Source organism: Tetrao urogallus, assembly GCF_951394365.1.
Source record: "Tetrao urogallus genome assembly, chromosome: 9".
Taxonomy (NCBI): Eukaryota; Metazoa; Chordata; class Aves; order Galliformes; family Phasianidae; genus Tetrao; species Tetrao urogallus.
The window spans coordinates 13,849,607-13,872,299 of NC_136822.1; the positions used below are offsets into that span (position 1 = coordinate 13,849,607).

General features: G+C 43.4%; 1 protein-coding gene across 4 annotated transcripts in view; it reads right to left on the reverse strand.

The window, feature by feature from the left end:
- LPP (LIM domain containing preferred translocation partner in lipoma) overlaps nt 1–22,693 on the reverse strand; it is a gene marked incomplete at both ends in the record, with an annotated part of 195,997 nt that overhangs the window by 91,118 nt on the left and 82,186 nt on the right. For 2 of the 4 annotated variants that reach the window (XM_079539517.1, XM_079539515.1), the window contains one exon: nt 21,908–22,573. In XM_079539517.1, the coding sequence (XP_079395643.1) occupies nt 21,908–22,573 (666 nt within the window). The remainder of the gene's footprint in view (nt 1–21,907; nt 22,574–22,693) is intronic. The other 2 variants (XM_079539518.1, XM_079539516.1) reach the window with 2 other exon arrangements.

Below are 22,693 nucleotides of genomic sequence, written 5' to 3' on the forward strand. Positions count from 1 at the left end.
GCACAGGTGCAGGAAATTATATCTTGGGATCTTTGTATTTATCCTCATCTCAGAGGACAAGAGCACCCAGCTTCTAGAGCTGCGATCCATTGAAATGTTAAGGCAAAAAGGAAAAAAATGGCTCCACGCTCCATACCAAGACTTAAGACAATTCTTTGAGTTCATTTTTGGTTTAAGTTCATGCACGTTTTATAAGGGCTCTGAGTATGAGAACGTAATTTTCAGAAAGAATGAAAAAGACAAGGACACTTAAAAGGCCTTTGATTGAACTAAATTTCATTTAAGGGAAAAAAATGATGCTTACTCTACCATAGGTAAAATTTTGCCTCATGCAGAGTCAAGAGGAGTTTAGCCAAGGGCCAAGTTTTCAAACCGTAATTTATTTTCAGAGGCTAGCACAGTCTAGTACTGGGTTTATCCAATGGTCTGATTTTATTCCTGGAGACTGGGTGGGTCTTTTTGGAGAACAAGAGTTAATGTTACACTAAAGAAATACACAAGATACACAAGATAATTATTGTTCTAACTGAAGATACTAACACAATATTTTACTTTATTTTGACTGATGAATATACTGAACTACCAGATCACAGTTCTCAGAAACAGCAGCAAATCCCCACTTTTTCTTAAAAAGAGAATGACATGCAAAATAAATTCAGAAGCTAAAAGCAGCCAAATAAAAACACTCTTGTCTGTTAAATAGAGGTTAATTCCTGAAGCATACTTCTAAAACACTTTGTTTTCAATCCAATTTGGAGTTTTATGAACCAAAATGCCGTTATGGTGGTTGCTAAAACAGTTGTATTAGTTGTTACAATTATATCCGCATCTACCCAGGGCCATAAACCTTCCCACTTGTTACATAATGCTGCAATTACTCCATAAACTGTTAGTCAGTTAGTTGCCCGCAGAATAAATAAGTGTCAATGAGAGCCACTGGCCTGCACAAAGGATGAGAATGCAAACGGAAACCAGGGAATTCTCCAGATTTATGAAAGTGGTTTTATTGACTATTATCAAAATGTCCAAAAGAATCAAACTTTCCTCAGCATATAAAATTTGTAATTGTAAACCAACAATATTGCAATGGAACGTTCCACTGCAGGATGCGAAGAGGAGAAAGAACGGCTGCTGCACTCGTGTGGTTGAGCCCACTCCTGTCCTCCAAGGCCTGCATCTCTTCCTTCAGCCCCCAGAGATAAACATGCCCTTGTTTGAGGGGCTGGAAATTGCTCAGACTCTATTAGGAGACAAGGGGAAGCTCTTACTTTGAGTAGGATGGAAAAACATGGACAAAATGCCAGCAAGCTGCTTTTTATCTTCAATTTCTTGGACTGCTGCACACTACCAAAAGTCTTTTGCTTCCCCAAACCCTACGGTACCTCTTCAGCTGAGCTGTGAAGTTGTTTCATCAACAAACACAACATAAACTCTCAATGACAAGACTGGAAGATTTATGATTTTTGTCATCTTTAAACAGCTATCGTAAAAAAAGAAATATATATATATATATATATATATATAGTGGCAAGCTGCTGAATTCATTTGCTAGAAATTGACACTTATTGATGGCTGCTGCTCAGGGATAACATGGTGACCTGCTATAGTAATGACAAGATAAGAGCTTGCAATAAAACGATAGGGGAAAAGAACTTTAGGTCAAACATTTTCAAAGATCACATGCGTGAAGTCAAGCTTTGAATGCATCTGTAAACACCAAATCCCAGGTCATCTTTTCAGAACTGCTGTGTCCCTACAGTCCCTAGTGAAGTCAAATGCATTGTGCTATGGAAAAGCATACCTCGGGCTGCTTCTTCAGTAGCCTAAATATAGATGTATACATCTAATGCTGAGAAAAAAAAATTGGCCTCAAAGGAGAGAAAAAAAGAGAAATTACAAACATGCTACAGCTGTGTCACTGCTGCAGTATCAATCCCTAATGAGAAAGATCTGCTTGCAACTTGTGTTTTCAAAACCAGGGTTCAAGGCCAGGATTTTATATCATAGAAAGGAATTCACCATTTGGCAACCAAACTGCAGATTTCCTTCTTTATAAGAACAGAGGAAACAAAGCATCACTGGTCTCAAACCCTCCCAACTCTACTTTCTAGCTCCCTGCATCCCATACAGGTCTGCATATCTCGATATCAATCTTGGCATGGGTCAAACACCTTGCTAGTGCTGGCTGAACAGTGTGTGCCAGAAGAGCCTTGGCTTCCTCATAGCATGACACCAATAGGAACCCAGATGGGAGTCCAGCAAGTGTTCAGCAGCACCAGGCCTCCCCGAATACAAATGGCCTTTGCCAGTAGCAGAGCTGCTCCTGGAGAATACTTAGATCTGGTTCACCAACAAGAGTGGGGTGAGATAGTTAAAAGTTCCTTGAGGCCTTTACATTTCTAACATCCAATGAACTGAGTTCTCCTTAAGAATATATGTTTTTGGCAGACGAACACCCAAATTGATCCTCTATGCCAACAGGAAAGACTCTTGGCTTATCCTACTGCTCTCCACACTGGACATCAACACAAAGTGCAGCCAGAAAGGCAGACAGCTGTATGGACCCATTAGTTATATTCCACTGTCACCAGGGAGTTCCCTTATTCCCCCACCCCACTTCTTTGCACAGTCATTGGGTGCCCCCCCACTTTTCCTACAACTATTGGCCAACGTTGCCCCATTTTTTCCACTCTCCTCACTGCTGCAGGACAGGGCATGAAGGAAATGATGTCCCATCTCTGATGAAAGTCACAGATGAACAGAGCTGGGCTAACGTGGCTGTCCATTTCCAAAGCAGCCTCCTTGTAACACCACCACAAAGCATGCAGGACAGAGGCCGCTTGGCTTGAATGCTGTCCTTTGATAGAGAGGAGTTAAGGCTGCTAAAATTTTGTCTTTAGCAGCCTGGTGGCATTTTGGGTACTAAATGCTTCAGTCTGCCCCTAGAACATGACCCAAAGCCCAACAAAAGGCATTGAGTATAAGCCTTGCTGCTTCACTGGCTTGGTCTTTCACCAAACCCTAGAAGCATAACTACCAGTACGTAACAGCAGCAACATGGAAGGAGCATCTATGTCTGAGCCAGTTTGGAAAAGACAAAGACTGGTATGCCTGAGGTACTGGGAAACAGGTGTCAACAACAGTTAGTAGCTGAGGGAGAGCCCAGCCATGTCTATGCTTGGGGCAGATGGCAACGGGATGTTACCAGTACTCACAGATGGATCACAAGGCTCTGCAAGGCACAGCACTTGCGTGCTCCGCTATGAGGTCTCTGGCCAGCTGCAAATCCTACAGGACTTGAATAATAAATAAATAATTAAAAAATAATAATAATAAATAAAATAATAAATAATAATAAAACTTGGCTCTTAATCAACAGATTGAATGTTGAGAACCTGAGTGTGAGGCAGGTGCCAGAACCCACAGCCAGTGAAAGTTGTTATGCACCAGAACATATGGCCAGACCAGGCTTACAGCCTGAAATGACTGTGATGGGAGCAGCAAGTTTTCTCTTTTTATGCACTGCTGTTTCCTGCGCCATGTGGTTACAGCAGTGCAGGTGACTGTGCAGCCGAATGGTGACATCAGACGCCACAAAGTATAGCTTCTCATGGCTCTTCTCAGAGCCATATAGGTAGAATCTGACCATGGCTTTTGTCATTCTTAATTATCAGCCTCAATTTTAAAGAGGATTGCTAAATAAATAAGGTGCAAAAGTAGCAGTAGGACCACCTCTTGCTTCAAGATGTTTCAGACTCTCAAGTTAAGGTCTAGGCTCTAGAACCCAAACCCAAAGTGCAAGTCCTGTGCCTGCAAAAACCAGTCTGTAGGCAATAAGGAACAGTGCTTCATTAAATAGCAACTCTGCAGCTTGCACTTGTGCTGCGTTTTATAGTATATGGGATTTAGGAACAGTGATAGCTCAGGCTGACATAACCAGTTTTGAAAAGGCAAAAACTGGAAGGTTTTTCAGAGCTTTGACAAAAGAGTTTGCAGTCATTTCCCTGTGGTTTTTCATTTCTCAAACACTTAGCAGAGGAGTTGCATGCTAGAGCTCTGTCAAACCCCCTCAGAGTCACTCTACCCTAGTTCCTAACACTGAGCTACCTGAAGTGCTGTGCTATGTAACAATCATTTCCAAGCTTCTTTTGTTTGTGGTAGACACGAAGCCTCAGCATCCTGCTGTCTCTGTGTCTTTCATTCTCCAGCTTCTTTGCACAACAGGGCTTCTGTGCATTTTCAGCCACGCAGGCGCTTGATCTTCTACATTGGCCAGAGTTTCTGCTTTTTTTCCTGCTAACACCTTCTGCATTCTTTTCTTCAAATGGGAACTCGTGTCAGTGGTTCAGAGAGCAACACAGTCACCTCTAGAATGATTACTGAACCAAGACCTTGCTGTCCTACTAATATCGCTACGTTTTATTTCTGACTGTAGCCAAGGATGGCATAAAACTAGAAATGTACAGGCTCTTTTAAAATGCTAGATCTCTCTGCCTTTTACATGCATTTTAGGTGCTAGAAGGTAGAAAATAGGCAATATTGTTCTTGTTCTTCTAAATGTTGCAAGTTCTGTGGACTCTCTCCCATAGCCAGCCCCACAAACAGCAGAAAGGGCTGTTCATGTATGTAGTCAGCTCTGGATGAACTCTGTCTAGTCATGCATTTCTCAGGGTGAATTTTTCAAAGGAGATGCAGAACAAAGTACTTGACCCCCTTGTGAACACGTGCCAGTACTAATGCTGCCTTCCAGCCCAAATTGCAGTCATTACCATCCATTACAGGACACCATCTCCTAAGCCCTGAGCACCTCAAAACAGCCAAGAGTGGCTTTGGTGCGCTCTTATTGAAACATACGTGCATGGGTACATCTTCTGAACATTGCAAGTAGGCCAGAGAAAAATAACATTCCCTTTCTTGGAACTTGTTTTCAGCAGTTGAACATTTCACAAAGAGAAACTGTTAGAGCAAACACTCAAAAGGTCAAGCTCTAAATAAACAGAGAGACAGAGTGATGAAAAGGGTTAGTTGTTATTAATGAAGCTGAGATGATCACAAGTCAAAAAAAAAGCAAAGCAGTTATGAAGACAGAGTGCTAGGAGCATGCAAGATCACATGTGAAGATACAAAAAGCAGAAGTTACATTCCCCAGCCTGAGATGTAACACGACTCAAAGAATCCTCCTTCACTACTCCCTGGGATTCCCAGCTACTTTACAACTACAGTCACTGACTTGAGGAAGATCAACAAACTGGTTGTGTACCAGGAGTGTGCACACCAATCTCCACATGAGTATTATACTCACCTACGGTGAGAACAAATCCAATTTGCACCTACTACATAAACCTTATTTTATTTTCATGCATGAACAGGATTTCCCTCCAAATCAGGTGCATGTTTCTGACACGTTATGCCCATAAGATGTGGCATGCAGCTCACAGTGGAAGAAATCTCTACAGTCAACCACCACCGCCAAGAAGACGACGATGAAAACATTAGGAAAAAGAGATAAAAAATAATGGAAATGTTGATGAGCTAAATTCTGCTTAAAGCTTTCCTGTTTTATTGGTGTTTACTTTTGGGACTTGCTTGTTTACCAGTAACATGCCAGCGTTACACTGGATATAGTGTGTACTTTACAGAAAGTACAGAACCATAGAAGCCACAGATCTTGGCTCTGAAGTGAAATTCAGATCTGATTATGTATCCTGCTTTAGGACTGGCTCTCCTTATAATGAGCTGAGCCCCAAGCACAAGCATAGTCAAAGTTTGGCTCTATAGTTTGTATCTTGACCCTAGGTAAACCTCAAACAGGATCATTTGTGGTTCAGAACAAACAAACAAAAAAATCCCTTGATGTTTCTGAGTCATCACATTGCCTTAGTTCAATTTTCAAAGGTGGATTTGCCTCAGTCGATCAGAGAGCTTTAGGTGGGCTCCCTAAAGTGCTGCTTGGCTCAAAGGCAACTTGGCATCCTCAACACCATTCGTCCAGAGGGAAGACCTATCAGAGAAGAGCCGCATGTCTGTACCATGCAGGACCTCATATGCAAGGCTACGAGCAGCTATTTGCAACTGTTCACAACCAGGCCCCCGCTCACTAAGAGCAAGGAGAGCACTTTGGACATTCCTGTGAATGTTAAACATTTGCTTAAATGGTAGGACGAACTCCTCCCTCACACTGTGCCATCTCACATTGTGCAGTACAAGTTGTCCTCCTCCTGCTGGCTCCCATCCACAGCAGTGTAATTAGAGGAGAACTGGTGAGACAAGAGCAAACAATAAAGTAAACACACATAGATCAACTGTTCCAGCTTCACAAGTGCCAGTCCCAGAACTAGAGAACAAAAGTGCTCAGGAAAGCAGTTCCTTAGGCACTCAAAAGGAAGACTGGGACCTAAACAGCTCATGCACTGATGAGAAAATGAGCAGGTCACTAGAGGTGCCAACCTGCATACGTGGCTCCAGTAGATTTCCAAATAACCCAGATAAAGTGAGCCAAGCATCTGTGGATACCCGCGATGGCCTCCCATAGCACAGGGGACCGCAGGCGCTGCTGAGGAGAACAGGCTGTTGACTTGGGGAGAAAAACATAAAAATAAAAAAGCAAGGACTGTTGGTATTACAGAACAGTGTGCTGAGGAAACAGGAAAGGAAACAGTAATAAACTGCTGGGACCCACTGCTGCAAGAAATAAGTAGGACAAACTGCTGGGTCAACAGAGCATCAAACATGGCAAAGGCCTGGCCCCGTTACCTTGCTGAAACATGAATGGCTGAACGCCAATCCTGTGAGGAGCCCACTGCTTACAACAGAACAAATTATTAATTAGATGCTAACAGAGACGGAGATGTAGAGTGAGGAGGAGTGGACAGGTACATTTATGAACAACGTGCATGTGTGTGTGGTGCTGGCGGCAAGAGACGGAGAACAGGGAGCAACTGCACCACGGTTGACTGTGCCTTGAGCTACACGCAAAGCCTTTCTGTAGACTGGCTCTTACAGTGCTGTCCACAGTAGCAACATGGGGCATGCTCAGCTGCCAGGCATCCCTAGTCATTGGGTTACGACTGTACAGAAATTGCTGCATCCTAATAAACAGTATCTTTTGCTAGAGAATGCTGGTGACCTCCAATGTCCTTCTCCTTGTGTTCTGAAATGAATTGACAAGGCCAATATGCTCTGGCATGCAAACACATGCGCAGACACAGTGTTTGCTTTGCTTATTGCCCCATACCTGCACATCCCAGTCAGAGGCAACTGTCATTCTGTGGCATCACATGAAAGACATTGTGAGTGCAGCTTCTTGCCCAGCCTCAGCACCCTGAAGCTCCCAGGATAACACCCTGATATGCTCTTTCCCACAGAGCCTCTGACCATCTAGCACACCAGGGACACAAAGGAAAACCAAAAGACTCACTGAAACTTGGAGCTGTCAGTTCGGATGGCCCCACACAACCACACCCAGACCTGACAAGTGCCTTCAAGACTTCTCCTTTTAAGAGGAAGCACAGATGACTGCACGTCAAAACCCCGGGCTTCACTTCCCCGCTTCAACACAACTCAGTCTCTGGACCTGGGCATGTTAATTAACACAAGCATTGTTTGATTCCCCCATCTGTCAGCTATTCTATAGAAGCATTCTCACTCCCAGTCCTTCACTGCTTGCAGACAGAAGCCTTCTTCCCTGCAACCCCACCAGTCACAATGAAGAAAGAACGAGTGCAGATAGATGAAGACCAGAGTGGAACAGCTCATCTGTGGTAACTCCAAGGGAGAGGGAAGGGAATATAAGATTCAAGCAGTCTAACTTAACTGTACTGGTGAATTCTTTGTTCAGTGCACCAAAGACTGACATTAAGCCATTTGCACTAAATTACAGTTTGGATGAACATTTCTTTTCGCCCATGTTCAGCTGAAGGCTGAATACTGAAGTCCTCAACTTTACAGTACCGTGAACTCCCTGAAGAGCAGAAATCACAGGTGAACAGCCAACTTTGAGAACAGGGACAGAGCTCTACAAGTGCATTACCTAGCCAGTATGTGCCTAAATATGCAGGAATGCATGTGGGTGTTTGAAACCTCGCATGAAAACCCAGGCTCAAAGCATGTCAGGCAGTTAATGGAATCACAGAACCATTTGAGTTGGAAGAGACCCTTAAAGGCCATCTGGTTCAATTCCCTGCAACAAACATGGACACCTACAGCTCCATCAGGCGCTCAGGGCCCCATCCAGCCTGACCTTGGGTGTCTCCAAGGCTGGGGCATCCATCTGGACAACCTGTGCCAGCACATTATTGCCCTTACTGTGAAAGACTTCCTCCTTATATCCAATCTAAATCTCTTCTCTTTTAGTTTGAAACTATTTCTCCTTGTCCTATCACAACAGGCCCCACTAAAGAGTCAGTCTCCTTCTTTCTTATAGCCCCAATCTAGGTAATGAGAGGCCGCTATCAGGTCATCCCAGAGCCTTCTCTTCTTTGCTATACAGAAAGTAAAATTCAGTTTGCTCAGAATTTCTACTGTAGCCAACGTTTTGTCCATTCCCATAAAAGAACTTACCAAGAAGTGTTAAGCATACAAAAGTCCAAAAGCTCCCACGTACCAGTATGAATAAGGTATAGATTCCCCTGAAGGTAAGCATAAAGTCACTGTAACACCAGAAATAGATGCAATGTGTTACATCTTCTGGAAAGGCAGGGAGCCACCAAGTAAAAAGGCTACACTGTGATTTACTCAACCTCCTAGTTGTTGTCTGAGCACCTCAGATGATAGAACCTCTGGTCCGTACTCCCGGCTTCATTAAATCAACACAGTTGCTTCAAAGTTAATACAACTATGCTGACATTGCTCTGGCCCAATATATGCGTCACAAAACGGTAAACTACATTGCGTTTCCAAGTGCCTTCTTAGGATAGATCAAACTCACCCATGCATGCAATGTATATGGGTTTTGCATATATCACGTTGTATCTACTAAGGCATCTTTTTTTCATCTTTGTATGTTTCTCTTTCTGGCTTCTTGTCTCAAATTTCCAAAAGCTGGAAATAATCATAGGATCATGAAGGTTGGAAAAGACCTCTAAAATCATCTAGTTCGACCGTCCACCTAACACCACCATTACCCACTAACCATGCCCCTAAGTACTACATCTACCTTCTTCCTTAAACACCACCAGTGATGGCGATTCCACAGCCTCCCTGTGCAGCCTGCGCCAGCGTATTATCACTCCTTCTATGCACCCTGAACCTCCTCTGGCACAACTTGAGGCCATCACCTCTTGTCCTATCACTGTTGCCTGAGAGCAGAGGCTAACTCCCACTTCGCCACAACCTCTTTTTAAGAACAGAGTGACGAAGTCTCTCCTGAGCCACCTCTTCCCCAGACTAAACAATCGCAGCTCCCTCAGTTGTTCCCCATAAGATTTGTGGCTCCAGACTTCACACTCACATGAACAGAGATAGCTCGATTTCGGCTGCAAAACAGCTCTTTCTCATAAATGTGTTTATTTTACAGCCTTCTAAAACAGAGTGGGGCACAACACAGCCACCAAACGTCAGATGAGCCATATAAGAGTGGCTGAACAATCCTGAACACCAGGGCAACAACATTTATCTTCCTCCTCGCTTCCCACATTCCTTGTACCTAGTTTGCATTAAACACATGGATGTGTCAGTAACAGAGAAGCCCAGGAGGCCGGCAGCAGTGCCTGATTTCACTGGCCTTTCCTCCTGCCTGACAACAAAACAAAACTGGCACTTAGGCCATGATACTGTCTCTTCACCACAGTCTTCATTCTCAGACAAGGTCAGAATGCTGTTCCTCTAGGCTAGCATGTATATATCACACGGTCCAAGAGCTAATTCATCCTTAAAACTCTATGGCTTGGTTAATTAAATCATTCTCAATCTCTGAGATGACCGTTTTATCTTCCCAGCACAGGTACCTCGCTGTCCCTGTGACACTGCATTGGGACACAGACCAGTGGAGGAGAAAACCACGTGGCCACTGCCCATGTGAGCCTGGCACAGCTACTTTCCCTCTGTAAGTATGGGGAAGTGACTATAAAAATCGGGATACAGCCTTATGCCTTTCAGAGGCTTTGTGAAAAATTTAGTTAAGATTCATAAGAGGGCTCTGAAAGTATAAAAAAAACCTACATAAATGATAAATTTTAACTGTTTTTAATGATGAATAGCCACAGTTTTGAGAAATCTTTTCCTAGTTTCCATACAAAGGTGCAAAAATATCCTTCACTGCAAATAACCACTCCGCCTGCTGTGAGAGGCTATGCACATGATTCCAATTGCCTTTCACAAAGAAAACAAGAATAACATTTTGCATTTATAGACTTTAAAACTACTTTGCAGACAATTGAGTCTCAAAACCCCCACTGTGATACAGGAGGCAAACATTATACCTGTTTTACACAGGAAACTAAGAGGCAAAAATATTGAACTGCCTTGCCTAAAGCCAGAAATGAGACATTTGAGAATTCAGACACACTAGCGAGGTCTATCCAGACCCACAATTGCTCACTTGCTCTTCTTAACAAACTGTTTACTATTCCACTTCCATACAGCAAATGCACAAAACAAGTGGCACCATCACTTATCTGCATTCCCTACACATTTAACTTTCTGTAGGTACCTCTACTGACCACAGAATGTGCCTGGGATTGCGTTAGGCCACTTATTCAATTTCCTAGCATGTGTGACAGTAGAAAAGTTGTTGACAACTAAAAGTTAACCAAACATGTATTTTTAGAACCTAAGCCCGACGTTCTAGTGTCTGGACTCATAACTACCCATTTCTCTGACATTAAGCTGAGCCACCACATGAGAAAATTGCTAGAATGATAGTATTTCCAGGGCACACTGAGTCACTGTCCGACATCTAAAATGGGAAATAAAATAATTTCTCAGAAATTGTCAGCACAGTGGGAGGCAAAGTTTGCAGGAACTCAGCTTGTAGAGAAAAATTCAGGTTTCTACTCTAAAACAGGTCCCTCGGCACTAAGCACACTTTTTTTTTAATTACCAGATGATAGAAAAACAATTAGGTCCCATGGCGTTATTTCCTGACATTATCTCATATTTAGAACAATTATTAAGCAACACTAGCAAAATGATAATGGTGATAACCAGGGAGCAGCAGCAGAAGGACCATGCAGACTCAGAAACACACATCCTTTTTCGCTTTGATCTGATCCATCCCAGTGAGGAGCTGAGGTCCCCGCCTGGAGACACTTCTTGCCCTGTCCCATGAAGAAGGGTGCTCATGAACCTCATCCACCTCCACAGCAGGAATTCCCAACCCTGGCCAGACCACCTTGGCTTGCCTCCTCACTGGCACATGGGGAATGCTAATGTTACAGAGTAAGAAAGTCCCTAGAGCAATAGTTCTCTTCCTCTTCATTTGCATACCATTTTTTTCTTCCCTTTGCAAGTGCAGGCCTCCGCATAATGAATTTAAGCTTCTGACAACAGGCTCTCATAGACTGGGAACTACAGCTCTGAAGTAATTTGCTGGCACTGAGGGTTTTCAAGGTGAAAGCCACCGATCTCCTGTGCAGGTATGGGAGAGCCTGTCCTCAGGAGAAGCCTCTGCAGTCCCAATGTTAATGATTAGCTCCTAAATGGAAGCAGAAGGGTTGATGAGGGTTTATATGGCTGCATATCCTTCGTATCCCTTTTGAAAGGAGAAACAGATGTTTCCAAAGACCACAAACTTCCACTCTACAAATCTCAGCCTATTACCTTGAGGCAGACAGTTCCAAAAACTGAATTAAAAAACAAATTAATTGTTTTGCTGGAAGGTTAAGAAAAGAGCACCAAGTGGAGATTCAGAGGTTGGACGCATTCCCTTAGACAGCAGTACATCTGTCTGCTCGGAAGGCAGCAGAAGGCACGGGAAAACCCTGTCCTGTCACCAATTTCAGCTGGTAATCAGGGGCTTCAAGACTGCTAACACAACTGCAGAGGAGCACTGGAAAGCTTTCCCCTCTGTCACTCATGCTCTCAAGTTTAACCCTCCTCTCATCTGTCTGTACGTGCTCTGGACTTCTCCACTAGCATTCATTTACATTTATAAACAAACAACAGATACTACCTGCTTGTGTAATGCCAAAGAAGTTCATTTATCTGGGATGTCTGGTTCTCCCCCACCTTTTCTCACTCATTTTAAATTGATACCATCTTGATTTACAAAAAAGTGGCACTTTTGAGTGCTGCCTTCAGATAGTCATTTGTATGCATTTCTCATCTTTTAACTAACAAAAAACAGAGGAAAAAGTTAATTTTGCTGTAGCAGCCCGTTGTGATATAAATAAAAATAATAGGTGCGTTCACAGATTTTGAACTTTTTACAGCCACTGCTGCAAGAAGCAATTTTAATTTATAACCACGGAGACTTGCAAAACATATAACGAAGACATAATAAAATGGAATGTTTATCCTGTGGCTCCCATTAGACCTCTTCCGTTCGATGGTTGTAACTAATGACTTGTTTTTCCACTTTTGTATTGGAAGCCTTATTATTGGGCTGCACAGAGCATACCTTATTTGATTTCCCTAGCAATGCCTGCACCTCTCACTGAAGCCTGCAATTAGATGTTTATGAAATAATATTGAAAAGCTGCATAATCTTGTCTGTGGTCAAAAATTAAAACAAAACAAAAAAAAGCCAGCGACAAAACAGCCCTGTTGGTATAATATTATACTGAGTACAATAGACTAATGTTCACTCCAGTGCATGTGTCCTTTTGAGTAACCACTTCTATCTGACAACCTTTTTTTGGCAGCAGAACACACTGTACTTTTTGGATAATTGACTGTGGAATATAGTGCTGTTTACTCAAAAGCAGGTCACACAGAACTGAGCTTCCAGTTGTCTTTATCCCTTTACCTTTCTTATCTTCGTGCCTGAACACTGAACTTCTTTTAATTACATGTGGTTTTAATTGCTGTGCTGTACTTATTCATCAGAAGGTGGTCTGGTGGTGAAAGAGAAAAGAAAGGTGGGAAGCTGAATTCAGATTTGAAAACTCGATGTGGAGATATTATTGGTGAGCTATCTGACACAGATACAACCCCAAACATTCATTTCCAACACCCTCTGTTACCTGCAGGGTCACGTTTGCATGCAGCATAACTGCGCAGTTTCTCTACTCTTAAAATCGACAGGATGGTTTCACCCACCACTTGCTCACTCATCTGGAAATTCAATAGTGGCAAAGCCCCCATTTGAAGCCCCTCAAGCCTTGGGGGATGGACACTCTTAGGGAAACGATGTGGAAACGTAAAAGTTGTGAAAAATCTAGAGCAGGGTAAGTGCAGTTAAGGAAATGAGTTCAGGAGAAAGTTTCATCTGAAGTGTTCAAATGAGGCAGTGAAAGAACTGATGTGTTTCTAAAGATTTTCTTGGGATGCAGCCTAAGGGAAAAGAGGTCACAAGCGTTGCTTAACAGGAGAGAGAATGGGCTTTGATGGTGCAAAGGGAACAGAAGAGCCTTCTAACACAGGCTGAAGAAGGCAGTGCAAGCACCACTCTGATGCAGATCTTCAGACAGAGAACCACAGGAGTCACCCAAGACCTGGAGCTCGCAAAGTTCTCATGTAACTTGGCTTTGCAAGAGTACAGATGTCGCTGGGTACTAACTCATAAGAGGCTTCTTCTGTAGTCTAAGACTGGAAAATAACCCCTCAGGCTTCCCGGTGACAGCCTAGATGGAATCTGTCAGTGGCAAACACACAGCAGGAGCTTCCCTGGTCATTTATGCAGTTTTTCCTCTGAAAAAGTCGTGAGTTTTCACTTCAAGCTCTCAGAGCAACAACAGAAAAGGAGGTGATTCACTTAATGAGTGAGCAGTTCTCACAAAGCTGGAGGAAACCCCTGAAAGGAAACATCCTTCAGGTGTTCTAAAATACACTAACTAGGAATTAATGGGATGAATGCGATTTTATCTCATCTGCTCTATTAGAGCCCAGGTGTGGTTCCATTTTACTGATGACTCAAGTAATCCTAATACGTCAGTTTAAGTTACTGCCGATTCATTTGAGGAAATTTTATTTGTTTAGAAAAGAACTTTAACTGGCGGGGATGAATGATACTGATGATAATAATTCATCTGTCTGTGCTGGTGCTAAAACACACAGTGGAAAATCCTGCTAATGCTAGATTGATCAGCTAACACACAGCAGATCCGCTCTTCTAATTTGTTTCACATAGCTGACTTCAGACAGCACATTGCACTCTGCACTATTTTGAGGTTCCATGTAAAACAAAGTCTACTAGCACGGATAAAGAGCAATATGAGTACTATTCTACTACAAGAAAGAGTTTGCCTGATGGCTTTTTTTTTCCCCCAAGCAGAGAGAATACACTTTTTGGAACAAAGGAAAAAATGTGATTGGAAAGTTTAGAGCCCTTAAATTAATTCCCTAGACAAAAAGTTGAGGCATCATATTCATAACATCATGTTATGTAACTTGCACTGGAGCCAGGCAGCTACTAAGTGAAATAGTATGAGTTATAAAAGCAAAATATTATTGTGAAAACAATTTTACAACTTCATAATTCACTATTACTTTCATTTAAGAACAAAGCTGTCAGTACAACTGCAAATTCTGCTTTCCGTGCAGGAGTCCTTTCAGCTGGTGATAGGAAACTTTTTTTTCCCTCCAGAGGCTGCTATTCCACTTAATATACTGCATTTCGTTACAGTTATACAGAGGTAAATCTTAACAGGAAGTCTGTTATGTGGGTGCCTAAGCAAGTTTAATATCAGAACATTTATGATCAATAAATGTAAACATATATTATCAATGATTTCCTACTACTCCTGGAGGAAGAAATACCAAATCAGCACCCAAAATAGACTACTTTCTACTCTTTATAACCAAGAATTTATTTTAAGTGGGAACCCACACGGCTTGCACTTCCCACTAGGCACCATGATCAGCTCACAGAGGTATTTGGCTCAAGGTTGTGGTTGCCCACAACCACACCTACCAATGGAAAAGTGAATCACCTTTTCAACTGCGCACAGCTCCCTACACAAAGTTGATGCCTTGTAACAGACCATTGCTATGATATGTGTGCACATTCCATTAAGAACTGGATTAAGACCACAAATACGTTTTGCAGAGCTCAGTAGGAAAATGACATCGGCATGGACCAATCCGTTCCAAATGACATAACCAAAAATACTCCATTAGCCAAAGCAACACTATGAACAGAGTAGTTCCTTGTCAGGAACCAGCAACACTGTCAGGTCATTAGTCCTCAGTTTCACACCAATAAAGCAGGCAGGGCTCTTCTTGCCTCAAGCAGAGAAGCTTCCCAGAGACACCGAGATGCTCCCTGTCTACTTCTTCTCCCCAGCTCTCTTACTGATTTAGTGCCTAAACTTGGGCAAATTTTCTTGCTCATTCATGTCCTAGCAATCAACTTGGCAATAACAGAAATTATTTGATAGGAGAACGTCACCATGCATTTCAGCATTCTGGCTTTGGAAGAATTGCAATGCAGTTGGACACGAACACACTTTAAAACACCAAAAATCAGCTCCTCCAATAATCAGCAGCACCATCACACACAACAGCCAGAGTATGCCTGTGAATTAATTAAACTGCACTCACTTTCATGGGTTCTGCTTTTAGAATTGAAAGCTGTAAACTGAAAGCAAGCCCAACTGTCCTTGCCTCATCAGCTGCAGAGCATGCTGCCCACCAGAGACCAGAGCTCAGATGGCCCCAGGGCTCTAGCAATTACTGCTGCCCAGAAACCAGACAGCCTCCTCAACAGATGTTTCTTCTCACCCATAGGTAAGTATCTGCTGACTATATTTTATGGCCACAGATAAAATATCCTTACCCGTTAGACTGTGATACAACCTGACAGCATCTGTCAATGCAGACACTTGGCTATCAAGAGTTAAACAGCACAGGAACAGAGCCCGTAATTAACTTCAAGGCTGCCCCTGCTCCTTATCATATATGGAGGCATTGTCCTCAGCTTATTTTAAGAAGGAGCAAGAAAGAACATCCACGTATTATGTCAAAAGCCTCTTTCTCAATTATTCCTCCTTTATTACAAACCCAATGTGGCTGAACAAAGGCTAAAACTCAAAAACCTGCAAAAAAAAAAAAAAAAAAAAAAAAAAAAAAAAAAAAAGACAGCTGTAAATTTAAGTTGGTTTCTCAGTGTATGCTGACCTGACTTACTCCCATAACTACTGGATTCCTGTTATCTTTAACTTCAAGGTAACTGTTTGGCGATTCTGAGTTTCTCTGTAATTCCCAAGAGACAAATCGGATGAAGTCGTATCATCAGCTAGTTTTGCTAATAAAAGAAGTGTTTAAATAATACCAATATAAAGAACCAACTGTGAAGTTCTGAAACAAGAATGGTAAGCTTTTTTTTTTTTTTTTTAAGTGAGAATTGGGTTCTTTCAAAAGTTTAGGCTGTAAGAGAGACTGTGCTAGATTCCTGTAGTAAAGATGAGCAAGCCATTACAAAATCATCTCTTCGCAACTCTTCCCAACCCGAATATTCTGAAGAAACTCACAAAGATTCTGGTGCAGAGATTTGTATTATCTTTGAGTGAAAAACACTGTTCTCAATGCCACAGAGTGCCAACAAGTCCCAACTCTGATCTGCTTCTCTCAGTGTGAGACACCGTCTTCTTCCCCTCCTCCTCATTTGAACAGAAGCAACACAACATTTAATTTAAGCCACCCAGAAGCAATGACAGAGTCAGCAGCTGATATACAGCTAGTGCTGGTTAGAACTCAGAAATACTGTTTTATGAAGAATGTCAACATTTTGACATTTGTTGCTATTCTCAGGGTAGAACTGCATATTCATCTGGGAAATTTAAAATGTCACATTGAAATCGCAAATTCAATCCTGAATTTTGGAATTTCACCTTTTATTTCACTTTACATTATCATTCTGTCTTTTTTTAATGTATTCAGTACCAGACTGCAACATTTTAAATAACTTTTTAATTTGATATGGTTTTGTTTTAACATTGTAAAACTATGGGCAATTACTGGCTTGCATTGACAGAAAACCAGCTTGAACCATCATTTCACACTGTCCCCCTGAATCCTATCCAGTGGAAAGCCATTGCCTTGGGCGCAGAGATGAGATTTTGAGGGAGAAGATACTTGGGGGGAGGGAGATGGCAAACACTAAGCCGCCTGCCTTTGTGCACAAGCAAAAAGCTAAGCTAAGAAAGGCTATATCCTGTGACAGCAGGAGGATATCTGGCAGATAGCATTTACTCATCTGCAGAGAACAAAAAATTCCTAGCCACTAGATTAACAGCAAACAGCAAGAGCATTAGTCTCAGTTCAAACACAAGAGCTGGAGGTATTACTTTATGTGAGTGATGGCAGACGCAAAAATTATTAAACCAGTGCAAGAGGAGTGCATCAGTCATAGCAAAGGACACTGTTGAGCAGATGTTTCTGAGGCAAAGATGAAACTTCCAAGCAAATGTCTCCATCACAGGTATTAAATCAGTGGAAAAACTGACAAAAGCTGTGTAAAATGAGAAAACAGCGAGCCGTCACAGCCCTCTTTTGGGTATTGCAAGTTTCATGAGACCTGTTAATGCTGGTTGCAGTAGGCAGCAAAGAAACACCACCTCCAGCAGCACGGAAAGGATGAGGTGGTCAAGGTCTGCTAATCACAGGTGACCACCATCACCTAAGCCATGCCAAAACTGTAAGCTGCCTCATTAGCCTTACCTCCCCCCCCCCCCCCCCCCCCACCATAGTTTCTCCTTTTAATTTCCATAGTGCTCACTGAAAATCCTGCACAGGGCTGAAAGGCCATTTGAAGCAGCTGTCCTGCTCCTCATGCACTACTAGTGCATTAGTCCCTTTGGGAGGGAACATGGTTCCTCAGGACAATTAGTAGATTCAGAAATAGGAATGAGAATTCATGGGATCCAAGATCTAAGAAGGTCAGACCTCCTGGATGTCTGCAGTGGCCACTCCTCAAATACACCAGGAAATACACCAGGGAGGTCCACCAAACATTGAGAATTTTTCCATTTCCCATTAAAATCATAAATATCAAAGTCTGAATGCAGAAAAAAGCACTTTCAAGTACAAAAATACCCACCAAAGCCAATCACTCTGTCTGAGATGTTATTAGACAAAAATAGCAAAGGGTAGGGTTACAAGGGGCTGAGCCTTCATAGACTCGCATGAATGAGCTAGAATGCAAGCTGCAGTGGATGCTAATGAATTCAGCACCCATAGAGTGCTTTCTCCTGGTCCACAAAGATATGCAGTAGTATCTCAGAAACACTCCAGCATAACATTCAAGTTGGGTAATGGGAAAAGCTTCTTCCCAGAAGAGTGGATGGGCATTGGGCTCAGGCTGCCCAGGGAGGCAGTGGAGTCACCGTCCAAGAACTGTGGAGATGTGGCACTGAGGGATGCGGTTTAATGGGAAATAGTGATGGTATGTGGACAGTTGGACTAAATGATCTTAGAGGTCTTTTCCAATCTTAACAATTCTATGATAACCAAAACCAGTGAAAGGACCTAGAGTTATTGGAAGATATGAAGGGTATTTGGTGATTTGGCCAGATGCACTGGTTAATGGCAGGAGCTTCTTCAACTGTTTTGGCCACTAGGCAAACCTGCAAAAATCCTCTATCCATGGCTTTGCCATTTTTATCCCCAGCTGTGGACATCTTTGTGCCAAAAATCATTATACCTAATGAGTCACTCTGGTCTACTGCTTGCTGACTTCTGCCAGCTGAGAAGTTAAGAAAGAGCCTTCACACTTCAATCTGGAAGGACACAGTACCACTGCAAACAGCATGAAACCAGCCCACTGTATCACAAGTTTCTGTGATGGTTTTGTAACAACTCTCGTACCGTTCAGAGATCACTATCAGCAACCAAGAAATCTACTGAGATTTCTGGCCAGGAATGCCTTCAAAGTGTATGAAGGTTTGAATGAGGACATGCACTTCACTTGTTCATTTCCTAAATAGAACTTGGGCATTAATGCTAAGTGCAGTGCAACAAAGAACTAAATGCAGAGAGGTTTCACATGCACAACTCTCACTCCCAAAAGTGGCCCAAGGACAGAACCCACCAGAGACGTCTGTGACTAAAGCACATTATTCTCAGTGGGCCTTAAGAACCCACAGAGATTATTTGCTGTTCCCATACCAGTCCAGATTTATTTGGGACCAGCAGGGACATCAACATAATTAGTGCACAGTAGACAGCACAGAGCCACAGTATTGTTGATCTTTTTCTACACAGAATGCAAAATATAAATCAAGGTGTTTTTTGATCATTACAAATCCTAAATGAATTGAATGAAAAAAATCCTACTCAGTGACAGGTTCATGATTGATGTTAGAATTAAGGCTCATGAATTTCTAATCTGAGATGGATTTGTTAAGATTTCTTTAATATTTTCTGCACAAAATGTGTTCAAAATTAAGAATGCATTTTTCTGAATACATTTGGAAACAATTCAGTATTTTAAGATGACTCCATTGCAAGAGGAAAAATATCTAAAAGGTACTCTTGTATTTTAAACAATAACACCTGCTTTTTAAATCATTCTGGCTTCTCAGTTCATTCCCCTTAACTGAGAGACCTCAAACCAACCCTGAAAAGGCAGAACACAACATATTTTCATGTAGAAAACCGATTCCGATTTCTATTGTGCTGTAGCCAACAAGTAGATTTATAGCAATTATTCTCCCTATCAGAACTAACAAAGCCTTCCATTTTTTCTTCCTTTTAAGTAAGTCCAAAAGTTGATTTTATGAATGAGACTGCAAAGGAAGAGAAGAACACTCAGTAAAACTGGACAATACAGCTTCACTGGCAAAGTCCACACTGCTTTACTGCTGAGCATGTCCTACCAGACTGCAAGATCTTCAATTCTTTACCAATTAAACTGTGCATTTTACAAAGCAGCAATCAAGAAATTTGCACCACCATATTAGAGAACCATTGTAAGTTCAAAGGTGAAACAGGCAGTAATGCTGATTTCAGCAGGTTAGAAGAGAACTAAGTTCTGGAGAAATTTATCACCAAGCCGATCATAGTCTGTTTTGCAGAAATACTTCAGTTATTTTTATAGAGATACGCACTTACAATTTTATATGTGTATTTGCAAATGTCACGTGCACACAAACATGTATGTAAATATATATCTATCTATGTGTACATGAAACCCCAAACTTGAACTAAATTAAATTGTCCCTCCAGCTTTGTAATGCAAATGAGACTTGTGCTGTTTGTGGTTCAAGATGATTTGCGTTTCCATAGAGATGCCGACTGAACTAAAGTTTTTAATTTTTTATATGTATAAGCCTATTTGTATCTACACAAGTCTAAATACGTATCTGCTATAGCTCAGCATTTCTCCAGTGACTCCACTGGAAGCACACCAATTTACACCAGTTAAGGCTACGTACAAATTTCATACCTCTCACTAGTTTTCAATCTAAGCTCTGTACCAGGCACCTGCAGAGTTGACTTTATTGCTTTTCTCCTCGCTACTTGGTAAGGAAAGGGGAAAAACTCATAGACAGAATTTCAAGGAGTTTTCATTTATTATCCTGCCCTGGCCAGCACTGCGTTCACCACCTCCCCACATGGGCTTGGTGTCTTGGCCCTCAGGTGCAGCCAAACCCCGTCATACAGAAGGATCACACAAAGCTGAGGCCCTACAAGCCCCCAGAGCCACATTTGAGGTGGCCACCCAAAGTGACATGGGCCGGCCCATGCTGACATCTGGGCAGAGAAGCCAAGCAATTTAACTTTGGTTGGTATCTTCTTTGGTTTATAAGGCCCAAACACACATAGAAGTGATTGGATGCCACTTGCCTTGCTGCCACCTGAGAGGGAAATCAGAGCACCCACAGCACTGTGTAAGAACTCATTTCCATGTGGTTTTTCAGTGATAAGTGATTTTTAAACAGTGACGCACAAGAGGTCAACCTCCGGAATTGCTCTGAACCACAACCAAAAACAGTGCCTTGTGTATCTCCTATCTACATAAGATGAACAAATTCTCCAGTGAGCCAAAGATGCCCATGAGCACTCAGAGGAAACGTTGACTCCCATTTGATCCTGGGAGAGCCCTGAAGGAAAGACCCAAGCGCACACAGACATACTGCTGACGATTATATCGTGTGAGGGCATGTTGCAGGGATGGAGCTGCTCCCACCCCACAGGGTGAGCTCCTGCAATAACACCAACACTGCTGCCTTGCCCTCTGAGGCTGACGTAAGTTGTAAGCCCCCAAAAGCTTATTTCCAAGCCACAGGAGAGCTCCCCGTTTCTGAAAGCCACATGGAGGGAGGCTACTTTCTGTATTCTTCTCCATTTGCTTCCCTTTGTCAAACAAAGGTGTGGCTTACGCACCTATCATCCCACTGATTTCCCCAGCAAGCAGTGAAAGAGCCAACCAGCAAGGTCTGAAAACCTTGGCCAGCCTCCCGATGTAGGCATGGAGACATGGGGCAGAAGACATGAGTCGCAGTGACCCCGCTGCTCACGTGCCCTCAGCCCTGACCCTACTGGAAAAAAAGCTGTAGCTGCTTGGGATCCACGCAGTGCCATCTAATCCCACGTGTTGCCTTTGAAGAAGGCTCTTGCACTGCCCCCAGGAACCACAGAATGGCTAGGGTTGGAAGAAACCTCAAAGATCATCAAGTTTCAACTCCATGCTGTGGGCAGAGTCGCCAACTGCTAGATCAAGAACCAGCTCAGGCTGCCCATGGTCCCATCCAGCCTAGCCTTGAGCACCTCCAGGGATGGGGCATCCACAGCTTCCCCGGACAGCCTGTGCCAGCACCGCACCAATCTCTCTGTGTAAGGGTGACCAACGAGCGCTGACATCTCCTACCTTTTGCTGCAGCGGCTGCGGGGCCAGCACTGGGTCCGTGATGTAGGTCTTCTTTGTGCCAGGAGGCTGGTACAGCCCAGAAGGAGCCTGGCCCACGGTGTTACCGCTAGGATACGCTGGCTCAACCTTCCAGGTGCTCTGTGGCACGTAGGGTGCTTCAGAGCCATTCCTCCCTCCATATCCGCCGTAATACGGGTCCTGGTAGCGGCTTTGCTGAGGTGCATAGCCATAGCTGGGCTCTGAAGGACGGGCAGGCGGTGGGGCATAACCGTAGTCGGGCCCACGGTGCTGTGGTGAGCCATACTGCTGGGCACCGGGCGGGCGGGCCGGTGGGGCTGCATAGGGCTGGCCGGGCCCCAGGCTGCCATAGTGCGTGGGCTGCGGGCCGGGCGGCTGGTAGTGAGGGCTGGGCTGCGCCGTCCTCACCTGGACGTTGAAGGTCGGGCGGCTGGGTGTGGAGGCTGTGGTGTAAGAGGCCGGAACCGGTTGAGGCTTCAGGGTGCCAATGGGCGTGACTGGGATGGGTGCCGGCTGGCCAGGCCCTTTGGCAGTGGACTTCTTGGTGGCGGTGAGGGGAGGTTGGTTGGGAATGATCATCCGCTTGTGGCCGGTGACAGGGGTGGACACAGACGGAGTGGTGGCAGCAGAGCTGGAGGTCCCGGAGCCCTAAGAGTGAACAAAGAGCCGCAGCATCAGCAGGATGGTTCATTCAGCTTTAAGTCTAAAGAAGAAGGGTTAAGAGGGAACAGGGTCTTACAGTAACATCTGCACAGCAACTCAAACTGC